Below are 21,632 nucleotides of genomic sequence, written 5' to 3' on the forward strand. Positions count from 1 at the left end.
AAATGTTGTTATAATTTTGGTGATAGCTTTAACTGGTACAGTTTAGCCACAAGTTTTTTGTTGGTTTGTTTTTGCTTTGAATTATTAATTGAAATTATTTAAGCTGGAAAAAGTTGGTATTTTGGATTATGCTTCACATTTTCTGCTAATGCTCAAACCATGAAAGTTTACATTATTAAAATATCTTCCCTTTGTCAGGTGATCATAAACTGTCTGAAACTATTGATCTCATTTATATATGCGGTTTCATATATCTATTATTTGGCTTCTTTTTCCACTATATTTATTAGACTGTGAGAAGAATGTTTAGTTTAAGTGGTGTTAAGCCATTTTTCCTATTGCCATCTTCTTGTCTGCTTATCTTAAGCTTAATTTTTCTTATCAATACCCTTCACAGTTATTTATATACTTATGTTTTGCACCATTTGAGAATATTGTCCTTAATCACCATGTAGCAGAGTACATAAGATTTGTTTCATTATATCACTTAAATGATTTTTTTAAATGAGGAAAATAAACATAATTTGAAAATCTTTGTAATTCTTTAATTTTACCAGATTTAGGAATTGAATGGTTAAAATACTTGTCCTTTGTCATCTAGGGGCTAATGTTCATGCCACAACAGCAACAGGAGATACAGCTCTGACCTATGCTTGTGAAAATGGGCATACTGATGTCGCAGATGTGCTGCTTCAAGCAGGGGCTGACTTAGTAAGATAAAATTACATTTTGTCTGTTTTTAATATGGAAGTGAATATATTTGTATTTTCCTTTTTCAGAAATAGTACTGAAATTCTGGCTTGTATGGTTTATATAAATTGTCAGGTAACTTTTCTGTCATGCGCGTGCTAAATAGATGTGTCAAAGTATATATTATTGAAGGACAAGGGACCTTAGTTATCTAAGTTTCTGTTGTTGCTTCATGACTTTTCCAGCTCCTCTCAGAGCGTACGACAGATAAGTTGATATGTATAGCAATAGCCTTACCAAATACCTTTGGATGATGGATTACTTTTATTTTCAGATTCCAGAAAATTAAGTTTTAAATAGCTTTATTCTCTCTGAAAACAATTAATAAGAAAATATTGCCACTGTTTCCTCTTAACAAGCATTACTATTATTTATATCTTATCTTCCAAATTAGAATTAAAATAATTTTTACTTATTCCATTCCACTTTGAGAAAATAAACTTTATGATCATCCTTTAAATTTTTCAAGTGTTGTTTAGTATTTCTTCCAAATTCCAGTTCTCCGTGTTTCTACGTAAAAGACCACTGAGGTGTACATAAAGATTTGACATTCAATTCTTATAACTAATTCTTAGAAACTTTGGAAAAAATATCTTTGATATATTATATACAACTAGATTTTTAGGAATTCATTTGAAAAACAAAAGTAGCTTGGGTAATTACTATTCTGTAACATTTGTTTTCAAAATAGTATACAACCAAAAAAAAGGAAAAGGGATTAGAAATAGAACTGTTTCCAATAAAAATTAAAGGATTTAAAAAGTACTTAGCATTCATTAATATCCATAGAGACCTTATTTTATAAAGTAAAACCTGCAGAAAACTCTGGTTTAAATTAGAACAGAACTGCAAGTGATACTTTGTTCTATTTTTTTTTCAGTTTCCTTATCTCTCTCTCTCTTTTTTTTATTATAGCTTTTTTATTTACAAAACATATGCATGGGTAATTTTTCAACATTGACCCTTGCAAAACCTTCTGTTCCAACTTTTTCCCTTCCCCTCACCCCCTCCCCTAGATGACAGGTAGTCCAATACATGTTAAATATGTTAAAGTATATGTTTAATACAATATATGTATACGTATTTATACAGTTATCTTGCTACACGTGAAAAATCTGATTTAGAAAGAAGGTAAAAATAACCTGAGAAGGAAAACAAAAATGCAAGAAGACAATAACAGAAGGAGTAGAAATGCTATGTTGCAGTCCACACTCATTTCCCATAATTCTTTCACTGGGTGTAGCTGGTTCTCTTCATTACTGAACAGTTGGAACTGATTTGGATCATCTCATTGTTGAAGAGAGCCATGTCCATCAGAATTGATCATTATATAGTATTATTGTTGAAGTATATAATGATCTCTTGGTTCTGCTCATTTCACTTAGCATCAGTTCATGTAAGTTTCTCCAGGCCTCTCTGAAATCATCCTGCTGATAATTTCTTACAGAACAATAATATTCCATCTTGATGATGATTTAAAAAATGATTTGTTATGGAAATCAGATTAATTTATCACCTTCCTAACATCTCCCTGTTTGAGATGATTACTTCTGTAGTTCATTCAGGAATATGGGAACAGAAATAATTATCATTTGATGCAAAAGAATTTGGAAAAAGGTCAAAAGATTACAGATACAGCTAATAAAAGTTTAGCTCTTGCCCTCTAAATTTTTCTCCAGAATAACTCAAGCCATACCTCTCTTACATGGAAGAGTATTATCTCTTTCATGTATGTTCTAAGCCTTTTATTTTTTAAAAATCTCAGCAAACAAGAATTTTAAAGCGTGGCATTGCTCACAAAATTTGATTAATTGATGGATAACTCTTGAGTTAGTGAAAAATGCTAGTCAGAAAGTATTATTTTTCTAGACACGAAGTGTAGTATAGGACAATGTGCTTTGGAGGCTTGATTTTTATTAGCTTTTTATTCATTATGTGACTCTGGGCAAATCATTTTATTTCTTTTGAGGGTACTTCATCTGTAAAATGAAGGAGGGGTGGATCTTAAAGATTCCTTACATTTTTGAAATTCTATTTTAATGTGTACATATTAACTTCAATGAAATTATAATGTTGACTTTGTATTCCAATGACTAATGAATAAATAATAGAATGATATTTTAAAAATATTTAGAATTTTGGATAAGTCAGAATATTTGTGATTAGTTGTTCTTCATAATAGTCAAAGTTGTTTAACTTGAAAATACATTTATGTAAGATGTCCCAAAAGTCTTAAAATAGTTAAGCTTTTAATGTCTTCAGAAATATAAATGTTGTAATACTTGAAAGATTAATTATTTAGATTTTTAATATATTGATATTTCTTATTTACATTTAAAATAATCACCATCTTCTGCTATAATCATTCTAGTTGAGTTTTCAACATTTATCTGTGACTTTATCCATGATTGAAATGGTTACTTTTGCAGTCCCTTAGATTAGATCAGATCAAATTGAAAATAATGTTTTAATGCTTATCATGACATTTTTGATATGACCTTGCAGTGAAAAAAAATTAATGGAGATTATGTAACAGTATGAGAAAGTCACGTGTTGCATTTGCTGTTTTGTTTAAAAAAAAAAAAATGAGCCCACCACCCTGTATTTAAGAAAAGCTTAGATACATTTTAAGAGATAGAGGATTGTAACAATTTATAAACAAGATTTGTTTAGTATGTAGTGCTAGCCTTTTTGAGGTTGATGAAATGGAAAGCAACTACCTAATCCTCCCACAAATATCTTCTGGTTTGGTTCTCAGAATACTGGGCTATGGTTCTAACTTATTAAGAATAATTTCTTATTGTCTTAAAATGATTTTTCCTATTTAAAAGGTTATGTAAAAAACTTGGAACATTTCTTTTGTCAGTGAACAGTATCTACAGCTCACCTTCAAAAGTATTTAATAGAGTCTATGCTAATTAAATATTACTGTTTTCTTTAGTTATACATGATATTGTCTCCTTCATCCCTTAATTTGTTAAAACATTTCATAGTATTCATAAGATTAAAATTAAATTTTTATTCTGGAGACCCAATGACATAGATACAAACTTATGGTAGCAGATTTTATAGCCTTCTTTATTTTAGATAATGGATCAGATTTTAGAATATAACTTTTGGTATGCTTTTTCTTTTTTATTAGTAATAGCTTTTTCTTTTCAAAATTACCTGCAAAGATAGTTTTGAACATTCACCTTTGCAAACACTTGTGTTCCAAACTTTTCTTCCTCCCTTCTCTTCTTTCCTCCCCTAGACAGCAATCAACCCACTATATATTGAACTTGTGCAGTTCTGTACGTATTTTCACATTTATCATGCTGCACAAAAAAAAATCAGATTGGTGGGGTAAGCAAGCAGCAACAAAAAAGGTGAAAATAATATGTTGTGATCCACGTTCAGTCCCCACAGTCCTCTCTCTGACTGCAGATGGCTCTCTCCATCACAATTCTATTGGAATTTGTCTGAATCTTCTCATTGGTATGCTTTTTCTTCAAAACACTATGGTGTTGATCTTTTTCCGTAGAGATGACTACTGAAATGCCTGGACTTAATTTTCAAAGAATTTCTTACGATAAACCTATATAAATCAAATGAGCTATTGATGCTCTTTTTTGGAGGCAGTCTCTTGGGGAAGTGGTAGAAAAGCTCTAGATGGAAGAATTGTTTTCCTTTGTGTGAATCGTTTCTTTATTTCTAAGAGGAGTGCCCTGTCAACATCTAAAACATTTAGATATTAAGCCAAGCTTTACATGAATTTCAGGATTTACATGAAATTTACATGAATTTTAGATGTTGCGTATATTTTGAATTTTCCTAAAGTCTTACTCGGATTTTGCTGGGAAGGTAACTCTAGGATACTCAAAGGTGATGCCTACAGAACACAAAAGCTAGCAGGTCCTACCTAATTGGCTTTGAGTACTGGCTCAGTAATCAGTTAAATATTCACTGTTGGAAGATCAGCTTAGTTAAGTTCAAAGAGGGTCATCACAAGTTTAACAACAGAGTAAGGAGTTTATTGGCCACATCAGCTCTTAAAGACCATCATTTAAGTTGCAGATGAGATATACTTTGTGTTGGTTAAACAATGAATAAAGAAAATGATGTATTATTGTGTATTTTGAAATTTTTATTACATTTTGTAATTAAAATAGAAATGATTCCTTGTCTAAAATGTCTGGGCTAGCTCTCTGGAGGGCCTCAGGATCAGTCAGAGTCAAGATTGGTCAAAGTCCTTGGTCTTTAGAAGGAGAAGTGAAGGAGGCAGGCAAACTGCCATGAGGTTTGCCAAAGGTTAATTACGGACTCTGGAGTCCAGAGCCTAAAGTGTCTCTTCTCCTTGTCCTTCGACTCTGACCTCTCTTCCTCAGCCTTCCAATTCTTCCCTACGATTACCTCATCACCACACATTCAGCAAGCATCAAGGGTGAGGGGAGCCATCACATCACCATCTCACCTTACTATATGTATATAGAACCATTATCTCATATTGAATAAGTAATTAGCCTTAAGTGCTCTGCTGTCTCAGAGCACTTTTTAGTCTCAAGAATCTTTTTAGTTTCAGCCCTCTGCATCTCCTGATTTCTTTTGTTTTAGAACACAGGTGGTCATGCCCTCCTTGAGAACCCCAAAGAGGAGGTGATCACATCCTCTCCCCCTGACTTCTTAGGAAGGGAGGTGAAAACACTAAAAAGGAGAGGATCACATTCTCCCTGTCCTCTCAGGAAGAGATATGAAAAATGTCAAAGTGGGAAGTCAAACAGGTTTCTGGGCTGAAGGGTCTTATTAGAAACAAGTATACATAAATCCATCAGCATGGGAGGTATTATACAAAGATTTAGCAATATAGCACAGGTTAGTAGTGATCACTCTTTCCCACAGCCAGTGCAGGCTCAGTGTAGTGTAACAAGCATGAATTGTATATGCAAGTAGTGATATAACAAACAATATGAATCAACATGGTATTGTAAAAGATTTCCAGAAGTCCTAGAAGGAAGGTATGTAAATAACAATCACACCTACACCTCCTTCAGCAGCCCAAGAGATAGTCCAAAACCAGTCTGTTGTCCATTACTTTATGTGTCAGGGAAGCCAATGATCCCTGCAAGTTTTTGAAGTCCTGCACAGTATTATGTCTGAGGAATCCAATGATTCCTGAGGGTTTTCAAGTCCTACAACATTATCATGTCTCAGGGAGTCCAGTGATTCTTGAAGTCCTGCATCAGTCTCATTAACAATTTTTGATGTCCATGAGTCAATTGCCATAACTGCCATGCTCTTTCAGTGGTGGGCACAATCAACGATGGAATCACCCAATGTTTCTTGGCACTTCTCCTTTGTTTCAAGGGTCTGCTCCGTCTCTCTCTGATGGACAAGGTGAATACAGCTCATTAGCACCCATCTGATTCCTTCTCTATCTATCCCTCTCCCCCAAGCAGTTAACCTATCTGGTCTCTTCCATTCACCACTTTCTGGATCTCTTCATATCACCTGGCGATTATCTAAAGATAGTGGAGTTGCTCACACTGGACACTGCCCTTCCCATGGGTTATCAGACCTGTCTGCTGTAGCCAGTGCGTCTTTGTCAAAAAATCAAGAGTTATACTATTAACGAGCTAAATTTAGAAGTTCTCTAGGGTTACCTGTGGCTCCCCCTTTCTTTTGTTTTTGGAGGAATGTCTTGATGTCTCTGTTTCTCCTCTCTACTATTGCCTGTCCTTGAGGATTAAAAGGTATGTCAGTGGTGTATAAAATCTGAAACTGTGCACAAAAGTTTGCAAAATGTTTAGAGGTATATGCAGGTCCATTATCTGTTTTTATTGCTTGTGGCACACCTATAATTGAAAAAGCTTTTTATAAGGAATTCAGTGACCACTTGGGCCATCTCTTTTGCTATAGTATTGCAAAATTAAATCCTGAAAAAGGTATCTACTACAACATAGATAAAAGACAGATGACCAAAAGATTTATAATCCGTCACATCCATTTGCTAAATTTCATTGGGTCTCAAACCACAAGGGTTCTTCCCTGGAAGGGAACAAAGAAGTATGGAAAGGAAGGTTTTTTACAATACTCCTAGCTTCCTCTTTTGTTATCCCAAATTGCAAATGTAAAGCTCAAGCAGCCTGTTGATATTTAGAATGAGATTGTTAGGCTGCCTGAAATAAAGGAGTATTGGCTAACATGGTTATAAGGCTATCTCCCTTTGAATTTCCATCAAAAATAGGACCTGGAATGTCCACTATGAAAGTGGACATGCAAGATATAAATCTTACCTGGATGCTTTCTCACTTGCTCTTGAAGTTCCTTAAAGAACTGATATATATTAGAAGCTGCAAATTTTATTTGGGCTGTGGCAATTCTTTGTACCACACCTACTGAATAGATCAAATCAGATATTATATTTACATCTCCTGTATAATAAGAGATAGAATGATTGCATACAATTCATTCTGCTCAGTGGACTGAAAAGGAGTTCTGACTACTCTTTATAGTTAAGTCACAAGAGTTATTTTTTGGATGCATCTGTAAAGATAGTTAGCCCTCTAAGAGAAACCTTAGAAACCTTTTCTTCAAGAATCCATCACCAATTGTGTAATAGTTGGATTATCTTTAATGGAGACCCACATATAAAATTTGGAGCTGTGGCCAATAAAAATTGCTACTCTGGGATGGTTTCACAACATACGTTAATTTGTGCATTGGTATAAAAGGTATATATCTTGTAAGATCTTATCCCAGATAATTGTACTACTCGCTTAATGGCCTTTAATAAAATTCCAGCCAGAAGCACTGGGTAAGGAGTAAAACTTTGTTCTGATTGTGCTAGGAGGTTCACCCACTCGATCGCACTATCTCCTTGATGAAGGACTGCTGTGGGTGCCTCTTTTGTAGCAAAAACTGATATTTCCAAGGGTTTTTGAGTAACTTTCAACCACATTGGATAACGCCAGTTCAACTTCTCTCAAAGCTTCTTGAGCTTCTTTTGTAAGCTGGTGTGGTGAGTTTAAAGCACTGTCTCTCCTTAAAATGTCATATAATGTTTGCAATTGATAGGTAGTCAAACCTAACACTGAACGCATCCATTGGACATCTATCAGTTTCTGAAAGTCATTTAAGGTGTTTAGCTTCTCTGTTCTTAAGAAAAGTTTTTGTATTATAAGTACCTTAGGATATACTTCATATCCTAAATATTGAAAAAAGGAGCATGTCTTTGAATTTTTTCTGGAGCTATATGTAATTGGTAGTTTCTTAGTGTTTCTACGGTCTTTTCTAGACATGCTTCTAACATTTGCTCCTCAGGTGCACACCCCTATGTATCATCCATTTAATGTAACAATATAACTTTTGGAAATGCTTTTCTTACTAGAGTAAGAGCAGCAACAACATACATTTGTTACATAATAGGGCTATTTTTCATTCCCTGTGGCAAAACTGTCCATGTCTTTTAATAAGGCTCAGCTAAATTAACACTAGGCACTGAAAAGGCAAATCTTTTCATATTCTCCTTATCTAGAGGGATAGAATAGAAACAGTCCTTAATGTTTATAATCCAAAGGGGCCATTTTCTAGGCAATTGAGTAGGAGATGGAAGTCCAGGCTGAAGAGTTCCCATAGTTTCCATCTATTCATTTACTTTTCTTAAATCAGTCAACATCCTCCATTTTCCAGATTTCTTTTTTTTTCTTTTTTTCTTTTTCTTTTTTTTTTTTTTTTTACAACAAATACAGGAAAATTCCAAGGTCTTCGAGAAAGTTATAGTGTCCTTGGTCAAGTTGCTCCTGCACTATATCTAATAAGGCCTGAATTTTTTTCACTAATTAAGGGCCACAGTGATATAGCAGTTTTCCATTGAATGGGAACGGGTGAGAGTGCAGGCAGGCCTGCAACAGCAGCGCTGCCTAAAAAAACCAAAGTACTCATCTGTGATCCTAATTGTTGTAAGATATCTCTTCCCCACAGATTGATGGAGATTTTTTCAAGTATAAAAGGAGTAAAAACACCTGTTTCACCTTCAAAACTCTGTCTCATCAGGGTTGCACTAACTTCAGCTGCTATTAATCCTCCTATGCCAGACATGTAGGTGTCTGCCTTAATCTTTGGCCAGTGACTGAGCCAGCTGGCACCTCTAATGCTGTATGATCTGCCCCTGTATCTACCAATCTTTCCAATGGTATGCCATTTACATAGATAGTGAGCATAGGTTAGTCAGCTATAACAGCTGCAGTCCAGCATATTCCTGGATTCTGTTGTTGGGTGTCAAAATCTGGGCAAATAACACCAAATTGCCTATTGGGCAATTATTAGGAGTCTGTATCAGTAAATTTGATGCTACTACTTCTCCTGGTTGATAAGTCACTATATTGTCTACCTGTATTAGTGATTGGGATATTATCTACACATTCCCCAGTTTCCCACATCAGTGTATATCTGGACACTGTAAGTACTCTCAGGAGGTAAAATGGTTAAGCCTACTGTGCCATGGTTAAGTCTACTGTGCCTGGAGGCAAAGGATCCATATGCCTGGTGAGGAACAGATTTTACCTCTCCAGGGGGTATCTCAGTAGTCCCAGCTGCATACAACTCTATTTTCCTCAGTTGTAATCCCTTTCTCCCATCAGGTTGCTTCTTGGCTGATTGGTCATGTCTGAGTACTGAACTTCTAGAAACTCTCTGGGTGTAACCTTGGCTGCCATCAGTCCTAAGTGTTTTTTGCCTTGGGTCCCCATCCCATTTCCCTGAATCAGTCTACATTCTGATACCCAATGGAAGCCTCTGTTGCATTTTGGACATGGGGTATTGGGTCTTGTTCTCCCACCCTGTTTTCTCACTCTGTCTCTATGCCAACATTGAGCTTTCAGATGCCCTACTTTACCATATTGAAAGCATTGATAAGTCTCTCTGCAAGTCCCTTGCCAAAAGAGACTCTGCCTTCCCATGTTGGGATCTTGGGAAGCACATAAGTGTACTGGCTATAAAAGGTATTTGTGCCCACTGTGACACAGCATCTTTATCATTAAAGATCATTATCTCCTCTAAAGTGGCATCCTTGTGGAGTACTAGTATAATTCTTCTATAAATCTCATTAGCATTTTCTTTAGCAATTGTCTTATCATAATTTCTGTTGCTGTATTTTCACCAATAGTTCTTATGACAGCTGTCTGTAGACGTCCCACAAAATCAGCAAAGGATTCATTTGAACCTTGCTCTGTTTTCGTGAAGGTTTCCCCTCTATCTTGTCTTCCTGGAAGGGTACCCCATGCTTTGATTGCCGCAGCAGCAATTTTCTCATATGCTGCTATAGGTTAATTAACCTGTGCTAAAGTGTCTGCATAAAGACCTACACCTGTTAATTGGTCTCTGGTGATTGGTATATTAACTCCAGGTTGCCTGTTTCATTGGGCTTTTATCCTACAGAGTTCACTATACTCAGAAAACCACATCAAGTTTTGTCCAGGTTCTAAGCATGTCCTTGCTATAGATTTCCATTCACTAGGGGTTAAAATTTCTTAAGCTAAATTTTCTAATACCATCTTAACATAAGATGATGTAGACCCATAAAGAGTGCAAGCCTTTTTCAGATCTTTGATAATTTCTAGATTAAAAGGAGTGTATCTTTTTTCTTGACCTGGAGTTAAGTTCTTTAATCAGGATAAGTTTCTATTCTCAAATCTTCTGCCCTTCCTCTTTTGGTTTAAGTAGTGACTTTTGCAAATTGAGTCATAGAGGTATTGGTAGTATCACTGCCCTTCCTTCTCCTTCTCCTCCTCCTCCTCCTCTTTTCTCCACCCAGGAAGGTGAAATTGATGGGGGAAGGTCTCGAGCCTGCTTGGATGTAGGTGGAGGTGAAGCTGGGGCTGAAGCTGGGCTGTGAGAGTGAGACTTGCTATACCCTTTAAGTTCATTTAAGTCCCCATGCCTTTTGGCTATTTTTTCAGTATCTTCCTCCTTCTCTTCCTCTTTCTCCTCACCCTTCCTTATCTGGCTGTTCTCCTTAAAACTTTTTTTTTTTTTTAGAACTTGTGGGATTCTTTAAGACCAGTTTAATTATATTGTATATATAGAATGTTTCCTTAGAAATTGAATCAGGACCATTATCATTGTAATATTAAATTAGTTGCTCTCCTACTAGTTTCCGTTTATCTACCTCTATTTCATCTTCCTTGGAGAGAACCAAGGAGTCATGCATTCTAATGTTTCTAAGAGTCCACCAGTATGCTCCCAAATTACAAGCAAACCTTGCCTCTTTATTAACCTAAGTATGTTTTCTATATCCCTCCCTCAGGATGGGGATGATGGGGATGGGGGTGAGGGTGGCAGAGGCTTTTTTTCCTAATATTTGCCCCATTTTAGCTAGAAAAGGAAAGTTACTAGTTTAGCCCTCAACAAAGTTTCCTACTTGTCTATATAATACTTACCCTATTTCCTGGTCACAAGGACTTCTTCACTGAAATTATGATCAAGCTTTGTGCAGGTCCTTATCCACATTGGCGCTGCCTATATATAATGTCTAGACTAGTTCTCTGGAGGGCCTCGGGATCAGTCACAGTCCTTGGTCTTTTAGAGGAAGAGAAGTGAAGGAGGCTTGCCAAAGATCAATTCTAGACTCTGAAGACTCTTTCCTCCTCAACCTTCAGTCAAGTGACTCTGACCTCTCCCTCAGCCCTCCAATCCTTGCCTGTAATTACCTCACTACCACACATTCAGCAAGCACCAATGGTGAGGAGAGCCATCATATCACCATCTCATCTAAATATCCATTATCGCATATTGAATAGTTAATTAGCCTTAAGTGCTTTGCTGTCTTGGACTTAAGTACACCTTTTCAGAGTTTCAGCCCCCTACACTTATCCAAGTATAATTTGCTTTGTTGATATTATTTCTAATTGCATAAATAAATTGGACTTGCCTACTAAGATAAAATTGAGAAATTTTATGGTATTTAATTCTAGATGATCTAGTACCCATAATTTAGATTTGACTTTTAAAAAGGAAATTGGCAGTTTTCTCATCCATTTTAGTAAGACATGATGATTGTCTTATACTTTAAAATAGCTGTTTACCGGAATTCTTTTTTTTTTTTATTTCAAATAGACAAATCTGAAGCTTTTGACATAGTTCAAAATACATAATTGGGCTGTCCTATAGATTGTATTTTTTTAAAAGTAATAGTAAGTTTAATGATTAGTAAAAGAAAAAAATGCCTGTCAGAACAGAATAATATCCTTTATTGTGTTACATCTATTATAATGATACTAAATTATACTCTAATGGGAAAAAAAAAGTCAGTATTTGAAAAATACTGGTTCCAATTGCTGAAGACTTTAAGATTATTGAAGTGTTGTGTGTGTGTGTGTGTTTTTGTTTTGTTTTGTTTTTTTAGCTTTTTATTGACAGGACAATATGCATGGATAATTTTTCAACATTGACCCTTGCAAACACTTCTGATCCACCTTTTCCCTTCCTTCCCTCCACCTGCTTCCTAGATGGCTGGCTGTCTCATACATGTTAAACATGTTAAAGTATATCTTAAATATAATATATGTGTACTCTCATACATGTTAAACATGTTAAAGTATATCTTAAATATAATATATGTGTACATATTTATACAGTTCTCTTGTTGCACAAGAAAAATCAGATTTAGAAAGGTAAAAATAATCTGGGAAGAAAAACAAAAATGTAAGCAAACAACAACAGAAAGTACAAATGCTATGTTGTTGTCTACACTCATTTCCCAGTGTTCTTTCACTGGGTGTAGCTGGTTCTATTCATCACTGATCAATTGGAATTCAATTGGATCCTCTCATTGCGGAAGATAGCAACTTCCATCAGAATTGATCCTCATATAATATTGTTGTGATCATCTAGTTTTAGAGCTTAAAAAAAGCTTTCCTTAAGATTAATATCCTTTTTTTTTTTTTAGGGGACTTTATTTTATTTTTTTGGAATAGATTTTTTATTTTTCAAAACACATGCAAAAATAGTTTTCAACATTCACCCTTGCAAAACCTTGTGTTCCATATTTTTCTACCTTCTCACCTCCCCTCCTGCCCTAGAGGGAGTAATTTAAGATTAATATCCTTAAGCTGAAGATTCTTCTTCAGTTGTTTTTTAAAATATTCATTACCATTATATGATTGGTCCTTTTCTATCATCCAAATACCTGTCCCTGATATTTTACATTATAATTTGAAAGGTAGCATATGCCATAAAAATTATAAGGATTTTTTCCAACTCCTTTTCCTGACAGCATCTTTACTTTTGTTAGGACCAGGTTTGTTATTTTATATTTGGTGGCCCACAAGAAAATAGATGCTGTGAACCTATGTAAGAGAATGTATGTCAAAGAAATTGTCAATTCCAGATTCCTAGAAGAAATAATGAAAGAGTGTCTTTGAAAGAGTTACTTAAATCTGGTTCTATGATTGTAAGAAGTATTTTGTACATGCTTGGTTTTCCTGTAAGTTTGTTATTTAATCTGCTTGACTAAATTATTTCCTTTTTAAACTTAATTTGAAAAATCTCTAATTTCATCATCCTTTGTTTTCAAGGTATATTTTTTGTGAAAATTTTGATTAATTCATATTTATTACTTTGAAACTCAGGCATTTTAAAATAATGGATTCTTTTGGGACTTATTATTTAGTCTCTGGAAAGGTACTTAGAATGATTTTCTCAAAGATCTTAATTTTTATAGTAAGTCTGAACTTTGAACATTAGTCATTCTTTTATATAATTACATTCTTGAGTGGAATCACTGCAATGTTCTCATGGAGGATATACGTCTGTTTCCCATATAGTTTGTGAAAAAAAAAGATATGTCTTGATTCAGTTTTCAGCTTTTTGTGTTAGTTTTACATTTAAGCCAGAAAACATTTGACTGACTTACTGGAGTGTATTAGAGAAGTGCTATAGAAACAGTATATTATAATTTGTAAGCATTCAAGAAGTTTTCTTAAGATATTCTTATGAACAAAATGGAGAAAGGCAGGTTGATTATTAGAACAAGTGGATAGATGTTATTGACTGAATGACCAGTCTCAGTCATCTGTCTGGAATGTCTTGAAGCTAAGATTGCTTTTAACTGAATGTATTATATATGTGCAGGAACTAATCAAAAAACTATCAGCATTATGCTTTTAAACAACTATCTCTTTAGTCATACTTTATTTTAATGTCACTGTGTTTAATTCTTCAGGTGATTGAAAAATTTAGATACTGATAAAATAGGCCTAGAAGGCATAACATCTCCATCATAAGGCCTCTTCCATTTTAGCTTACTGATTTTCTTCTGCCTTTATGGAATATTCATTCAAATCAATCTTAGCATCAACAAATATTAGCCATCTCTTTCTGCAGATAGTTTATTTCATGGGATTGTATGGAGTGTGGAACTAATTGGTATATTCTAGAACCTATGCATTCCTTCTTATATAACTCCCAGATCTTCCTCTTTTAAACTTGTTTATTTTTGCCTCTTCAGGAAGTTGTTCCTACAGGTTTGGTTTTGCAGTTAAATAACAATTATCAGTGAAACTTAGATCCCCTAGAAACTTGCTACCTTGGGAATGGATGGCGGTAGAAGAGAATGTAAGGCTATGAGAATATTACTCCTTATTTCTTGCTATTACAGGTTTGCCTCTAGCATTATTCAGATGTAGAAGAAAGTAGAGATCTGGAAATCTGTGAAGTAGACAATTGTGTGTGTATATATAAACATGTATGTAAATGCCACATACACTTTAAAATTCACTGTTTTTTTTCTCTTATAAAGTTTACCAAAAAGCTTTAATTATTTTCTTAGCTCATTTTGTTTTCATAAAATTCCCTCAGATCTTTTTACATTGAAGTAAAGGTGTTCTTTTTACTATTTTGGCTATCCAGTGGTGCTGATTATAATCTCAAGAGCTTATAATTTAAAATTTATTACTTTTATGGAACTTAATAATATACATATTACATCAGTGATGAAACTTTGGTCTTTTAAATAAATTTAATAGACCTCTATAACTGAGTAGTGTCTCTTGAACATTTAAGTTAATCATGGACCATGAATTCACTGGGACTTTTGATTTTTTTTTTCTTAAACTTATTTTACTGGTTATGTTATGGGAAATAGTAAGACCAAATGGTACTTCGGCTGTAATGATACTATGTTTTATCATGTGTTCTATGTCAAAAATAGAAGTTTTTAAGTAAAAAGGAAATCTGAAAGGTTGAATTCTTTTTGGTATCTAATACCTTAGAAGTTGTAGGTTTGTGCTAACTTACTTTTGAAGATGGCTCTTGTTTTAGTTTGGAATGGTAGAATGATGACACTGCAGAGTGAAACATAGTCATGTTCCTTTAGCCTGTCTCATCACTATATTTTCTTTATGCCCCAACATCATCCCCCTCCCCCAAGACTTTATCCTCAAATTCTATTTGTATTATTCAACCTGTACTCAACCAGATGTAAGGTATTGACTACTTCCATAGCTTTAGTTGTATTAGGAGACAAAGGTATCAACTGATGATTTTTGTTTATTTCTTCTGAAATATCTAGCAATTTAGGTTGAAATTTCTTTGCTGGTATTATTGGACCATTAAAAACATTCTACTCATACCTCTGTAGTTGCTGGCAATGAGAAGCTTTTAGAGAAGAATTTTAGTTTTATTGCTAAGCATCTGAAAACACCAATCACTAGGTCTTCATGGCCAGGTGTGATTTTAATTTTTGGAATAAGACCCGTGAGTTCTTCTTTTTCCTTCCGCAGGACAAGCAGGAGGACTTAAAGAAGACTATTTTGGAGGGCATAGAGACGGCCAAGCATCAGGTGAGGGTGGCCTTTGATGCTTGTAAGCTCCTACATAAGGAATAGATGTTTTTAGATAACCAGGCTTTGTATACCTGGATACCATCCTTGAAGTTAAAGAATCCAGTGGGTAGGTAGCAGAGAAGAATTTTTCAAAGTAGAAAACAAAGTCTCAGTAAATGTAAAATGACATCTGAGACATGTCCCTAATATTCCTTCTAGGACATAGACTTAGAATCTCCCTGAGGAATAAGGATTTTCTTACTTAGTTATTTTTAGCTGACCCTTTAGAAGAGTTACTCTACAAGGGAGGTTTCAACATTTGTTGTGAGTTTCACTTATATTAACTTTGTTCAATTATCAGAAATCTAGATTTTACAATGTATTATGGCATTGTTTTTCTGTAAACCTTCAAAAAAGGGGAATTTTTCTTGTTTAATGAAAATTTAACTGTTCAAATGTATATAAAATTATACATTTAAAATTCCTTTTAAAATTTCATTTATTTTCTTAGCATTTTTTAAGGATAAAGGAATGGTCTAGATATGTGATTTCATCAGGCTGGGGTTTTCCTGTTATAGAAATTATAGCTTATCTTCCTTTTGGGGGTGGGAGGGGCTGTAGTCAAAGAGAATTGCATGAGGCATTGAAAGGTTAAATGACTTGTACTGGATCATATGTACCATACAGAAGCAGGACTTGATTACAAGTCTTTCTCATTCCAAGGCCAGCTTTCTATATATTACATCATGTTACCATCTGAAATTAGTGTCTAAGGCATATGAATTTTTTTGAGTTAGGAAATTCTGAACTTCAGTAAGGCTAAAATATCTTTTAGTGTCTATACTTAGTCTAACATCAGAATGGTGGATCCCGGGGATGGGAGCTTTCCTTGGGAGAGGTAACCTAGTTAGTCTAAGTCAGAATGAAGCCCTTCAGTGCTTCTGAGATGATTGGCTATTACATTTTTAGTTTAAGGATAAGAAGACTCATTCTTTAAATATAGCTCCTCCCCTCTCCCCCCCAAAATAAGAGACATTTAATATTCAGAGAGATTTGCTTCAGTACCATAAACTCAGGGTGGCTTTTGTATTCTTCATTACAAAGGAGTCTTTCCTCCATAAATTAATTTCTATCTTTTATGAGGATGTCATTTGCCTTTAGAATCCAACCATTTTTTATTCAGTCATTATGCTTTAAAATTTAAATTGATTTTTTGCATTTAAGTATCAAAGATGCATAGAATAGAAATAATTTTTTTCATTCAAAAGAATATGAAATTTAACTATGGAATATTTTATTAAAATATAAACTTTAACATAATTTTAAATTGTCGCCCACTTTTTAATAAGGCAGTTGGGGTTACGTGACTTGCCCAGGGTCTATGTGACCTAATAAATGTTAAGTGTTAAGTATCTGATGCCACTTTGAACTCAGGGTCCTCCTGACTTCAGAACTGGTGCTCTATCCACTAAGCCATCTAGGTGTCCCCAAATTGTGGCCTTTTATCTAACTTCTAAATTTATTAATTCTGTTTGATACCCTTTGGCTTCATAGTCTGCTGAGGTTTATCTGATAGGAATAATAATTACAAATTCAAATATTTTAGAATATAGTTCAAAGAAATAACAAAAGAGCACTGGCTTCAATAATGACATAAAATGAACTTCATTTTATTTCTTTGAACTATGTTCAGTTATATATGTTCCTCTGACTAAATAATGAACCAATATATAACTTTTTTGTTTGTGCCTTCAGTTTGTGATTTGTAGAAGCCAAATACTAAATATAATCACTAGAATATAATTTCAGCTTCTTTATATGCTCAAGTATTGTTTTAAGAAAAAACAGGATGTTTTTTAAATTGAGTGCTTTGTTTTCGCAAATCAAACAGGGATTTCTTAACTTTGGTAGAATAGTTTTCATAAAAGCTTATTTAGATTCCTTTAGAACTACTTAAATAATCATACTGAAGTTGTAATCTTTAATTGTTTCTTTTAAGTCCTATCAAACCTATTGGTAGTCGGTCTACTTTTAGGTTTATAACTTAAAAGATAATATAGATTATTTACATTGTTAACGTCAGCAAATTTTTATTAGCTGCCCATTCATTATATGCAAGGTAATGTGAATTTACTCTTATTAGAATTATTATTATTAGACATCAGTCTTTTAGTCATATCAAGGAGTGGGGTGTTTTGTTATTGTTATTATAAATATTAATGCAAAGTTTGAGTGAGCAAACCCATAACGAGGGAAGAAAGAGTCAAAGTAATTTATTTCCTAAAATAGTTCATTTAGGAAACATCTTTTAATTCCATTTTATTTTCTGCTTCAAATTTTCTATGTCGTCATACTTCCTCCACCCATTGAGAAAGCAGGAAATACAGTATCCATTATAGATATGAAATCATTGAAAACATATTTCTGCATTTGTCATGTTCATGCAAAAAAAAAGAAAAAATATGCTTCAAACTGCATTCTAAGTCTGTTATGTTATTGGGGAATAGATAGGATTTTTTATCATGTTTTCTTTGGAATTGTGGTAGATTATTACATTGATCTGTGTTATGGCTTTGACAGTTGATTAGTAACATAGTAATTAGTAACATTACAATGTTGCTGTATAAATTGTACTTCTGGCTCATTTCACTTTGCATCAGTACATATAAGTCTTCATTAGTTCATGTAAGTCTTACTAAGTTTTTCTGAAATACCCCCTTGATCATTTTTATAGCACAATAGTATTCTATTATATTCATATATTATGTTATTACTCTCTTTTCCAGTTAATAGGCATGCTGTCAGTTTCCAATTCTTTGCTAAGACTAAGAGATTTGTTATAAATATCTTTATACATTCTTTTTTTTTAATTGTCTGCATGTCTATATGTATGATTATATACATACATATTTATACATGTATCTTTGGGATATAGAGCTAATAGTGGTATTGCTGGATATTCATAGTTTGTATTCAGGGGCATAGTTCCTAATTGTTCTCAAGAATGTTGGACTAATTCATAGTTCTACCAACAGTATATTAGTATACTTCTTTTCCCACATCCCCTCCAGCATGTCAGTTTCCTTTTCTGTCATATTCTAGTCTGAAGGGTACAAAATAGTATCTCAGAATTGTTTTCCTTTGCATTTCTCTAATTATTAGTGATTTAGAACATTTTTTTCATATAACAATAGCTTAAATTTCTTCCTCTTAAAACTACCTGTTCATATCCCTTGATCATTTAGCATTTAGAGAATGGCTCTTTTTCTTATAAATTTGACTCAGTTCTGTAAAAATTTGAGAAATGAGACTTTCAAAGATACAAGAACATCCCCCAATTGTCTGCTTTTCTTCTCATTTTTACCACCTTTGTTTTGTTTGTATAATTTTTAAAAAATTTTATGTAATCAGTTATATTAGGAGAAAATATTCATTAGCCAGTGAACCAATATTCAAACAAATGTCATTTGCAGCTTAACCTGTTAGACATTTAGAATCTTCCTGCATCAAATACTATGAATGTTTTGGAAAATGCTATATCATACAATTTGCAGCCTGAATTTTAAAGCTATAATAGACTGTGACTACATTGTAGACAAAATAGCATCTTTGTTTACCTAAGTTTTCATTTTTTCCCCAAGTCACATGTAAAGACAACTTTTTTTTAACATTCATTTTTTAAAACTTTTGAATTCCATAATTTTCTTTCTTCCTTCATCACCTCACCTCCTTGAGGGTAAGAGTTTGACATGAGTTTTTCATGTTCAGTCATACAATACATATTATTACATTAGTCATGTTGTAAAAGCAGGGAAAGTGGGAAGAGGGGGAGAATCATGCAAAAATACGGAAAGTAAAAGATAATATGCTTCAATCTGTATTCAGATTCCCATTCTTTCTTTGGAGATGGAGAGCATTTTTCATCAAGAGGCCTTTGGAATTATCTTGGATCATTATGTTGCTGAGAATAACAAAGTCATTCACAGTTGATTTGGGTACAATATTACTGTTGTTCTCCTTAACCAAAACTTCTCAAATGTAACCATATTGTTCCTTCTAGGAACTTGAGGAAAGAAATGTATAGTTGAAGGGTAATCATTGTTTACTACTGATAAATGAATATTTTGGGATTTGTCACTTTATCTTTTACGTTTTACAGTTTTTGTTCAGTCACTCAGTAACATCCAAATCTTTATGACTTCATGGACCATACTGTCCCTGTGGTTTTCTTGACAAGTATAACTGGAGTGGTTTGCCATTTTCTTCTACAATGGATTAGGCAGAAATTAAGTGGCTTGCCCTAGGGTTTTACATCTAGTAAAATGCCTGAGACAAATTTGAACTTAGGTCTTCCTGACTCCAAGTCTTTCTGTACCATTTTATATATGCCATAAATGCCATAAGCATTAATTACTGCATACTTATAATCTCAGCCTCCTAGGTTTGGGTCCCCCCTGTGGGATTAAGTATTAATTCAGTGTCACTATTGTACATTCTGACAGCCCTCTTTTACATTTGACTACATTGTTTGAGTTTTTGTTTTACTGATTAATCATGCTCACACACTTATACACTTATCCTGTAGAAAATGAAAACCAAGTCATTACACAAAAGGTAGGTTTAGCAATGATGCTTTTTTACAGCTGAGAAAAAATACTATTATTTAAAAAAAAAAGTAGGTTGCCATGCATCAATAATCAGGATGGAAAAAATAAACAACTCTCCAGATTTTTCTTGAGTTACATTTCCAAAATATGGCTTCACTATTTTTTTTCAAAATTAATTTGATATACTTGAGTTAAAATATAAGAATATTTTAAAATAAAAAGCTTTTTAAAAAATATAAGAACAAAAAATATGTTCCAAAGTCAAATATAAATGATTCCTAAATTGATTATAAATTACAAAATGTGCTACAGTAACTAGATGAAATCAAAAAATTTTTTTTGATAAATGAAATGAAACACAATTAAGTATCTTTAAAGAATGCCAGTATAGTCCATAAGTCCAGTTTAAAATGTTGCAAGGTTCTTGCATTTAGTTTCCAATCTTTGCTTGCTAACTACCAGCTCAGATAGAAATCTTTTATTGCCATAGAGTTCTTTTAATTAAAATCAGTTAAATAAGATAAAATGAAAAACTCTTTAACTTTTCTGAAAACCAAAAGATGTTAAGTACCTATATAAAGTACAAAATAAGAGATGAAGTAGATGTTTGATCACGTCGATATTTTGTTTTTTTGACCTAGCTCAATTTATCTCAAAGCTGAACTATTCATCTTTATTGGAATATTTTACTATCTGAAAGTTTTGATTTCAGAGGCAGAAAGTTTTGTTCAAGTTCAGAAGAACATTTGTCTTTGTGAATTCTAAATAAACTAAAGAGTAGGAAGGCATGGGGACTGATCAACTTTTCATGGAAATCACCTAGATTCCAAATGTCATTGTCTGTGTATGCATGGAAGAAGAACTTGACAAAGACATTTGCACTTCTTTTAGGGTGACATTCCTCATCATTAATTACAATATAGTTAGAGCAAGCTCATTTTCAATGAAATTTAATGTTGGACACCAAGATTGGGGGGGTATTTTTTCATTTGTGACAGATACTGACAAAATTAAGTCATTTCTTTCTGTTGCTATACAGCTTTCCCTTTTAGCTACTCAAATACTTCTTTTAAAAAACCACAACGTTGCTTGTTGTGGACTTAATATTCTTTGTCTTCTCCATCTCTTCATAATCTGCTTATTTTTCTCTTGGGATTGATTGGTAAAGACTATGTAGGCTTTTGAAAAATTCAAACTTTTTTAATTGCCTCATAAGGTTAAGCTTCCTTTTATAGGAAATAGTTTAATAGTTTGAGAAATAATTATTTATTATAAGGTAGCTTAGAGTTAGTTGGATGAAATTTTTTGATCAGTTGGAATATTAATATTATTCCTCTATAGATATGTATTGATGTACATAGATTTGATTTCTGATAAAATGTTATACCTTGTCATCTGCTTTGTTACTTCTTTTATTCCTTCTATTTTCTAAGATGAGTTAGTAGTAGGGATAAGAGAGAATCAGGTAATGCCAGAT

The 21,632-nt window shown here is 33.5% G+C and overlaps 1 protein-coding gene across 10 annotated transcripts in view; it reads left to right on the forward strand.

The window, feature by feature from the left end:
* The window catches only part of LOC100933962 (ankyrin repeat and KH domain-containing protein 1), a 134,404-nt gene that overhangs the window by 58,616 nt on the left and 54,156 nt on the right, over window positions 1-21,632 (forward strand). For 5 of the 10 annotated variants that reach the window (XM_031953392.1, XM_031953393.1, XM_031953391.1 and 2 more), the window contains exons 10-11: window positions 602-711; window positions 15,507-15,566. In XM_031953392.1, the coding sequence (XP_031809252.1) occupies window positions 602-711; window positions 15,507-15,566 (170 nt within the window). Of the gene's footprint in view, window positions 1-601; window positions 712-15,506; window positions 15,599-21,632 lie in introns of those variants that run through there. The other 5 variants (XM_031953394.1, XM_031953395.1, XM_031953398.1 and 2 more) reach the window with 2 other exon arrangements.

Source organism: Sarcophilus harrisii, chromosome 2, assembly GCF_902635505.1.
Source record: "Sarcophilus harrisii chromosome 2, mSarHar1.11, whole genome shotgun sequence".
Taxonomy (NCBI): Eukaryota; Metazoa; Chordata; class Mammalia; order Dasyuromorphia; family Dasyuridae; genus Sarcophilus; species Sarcophilus harrisii.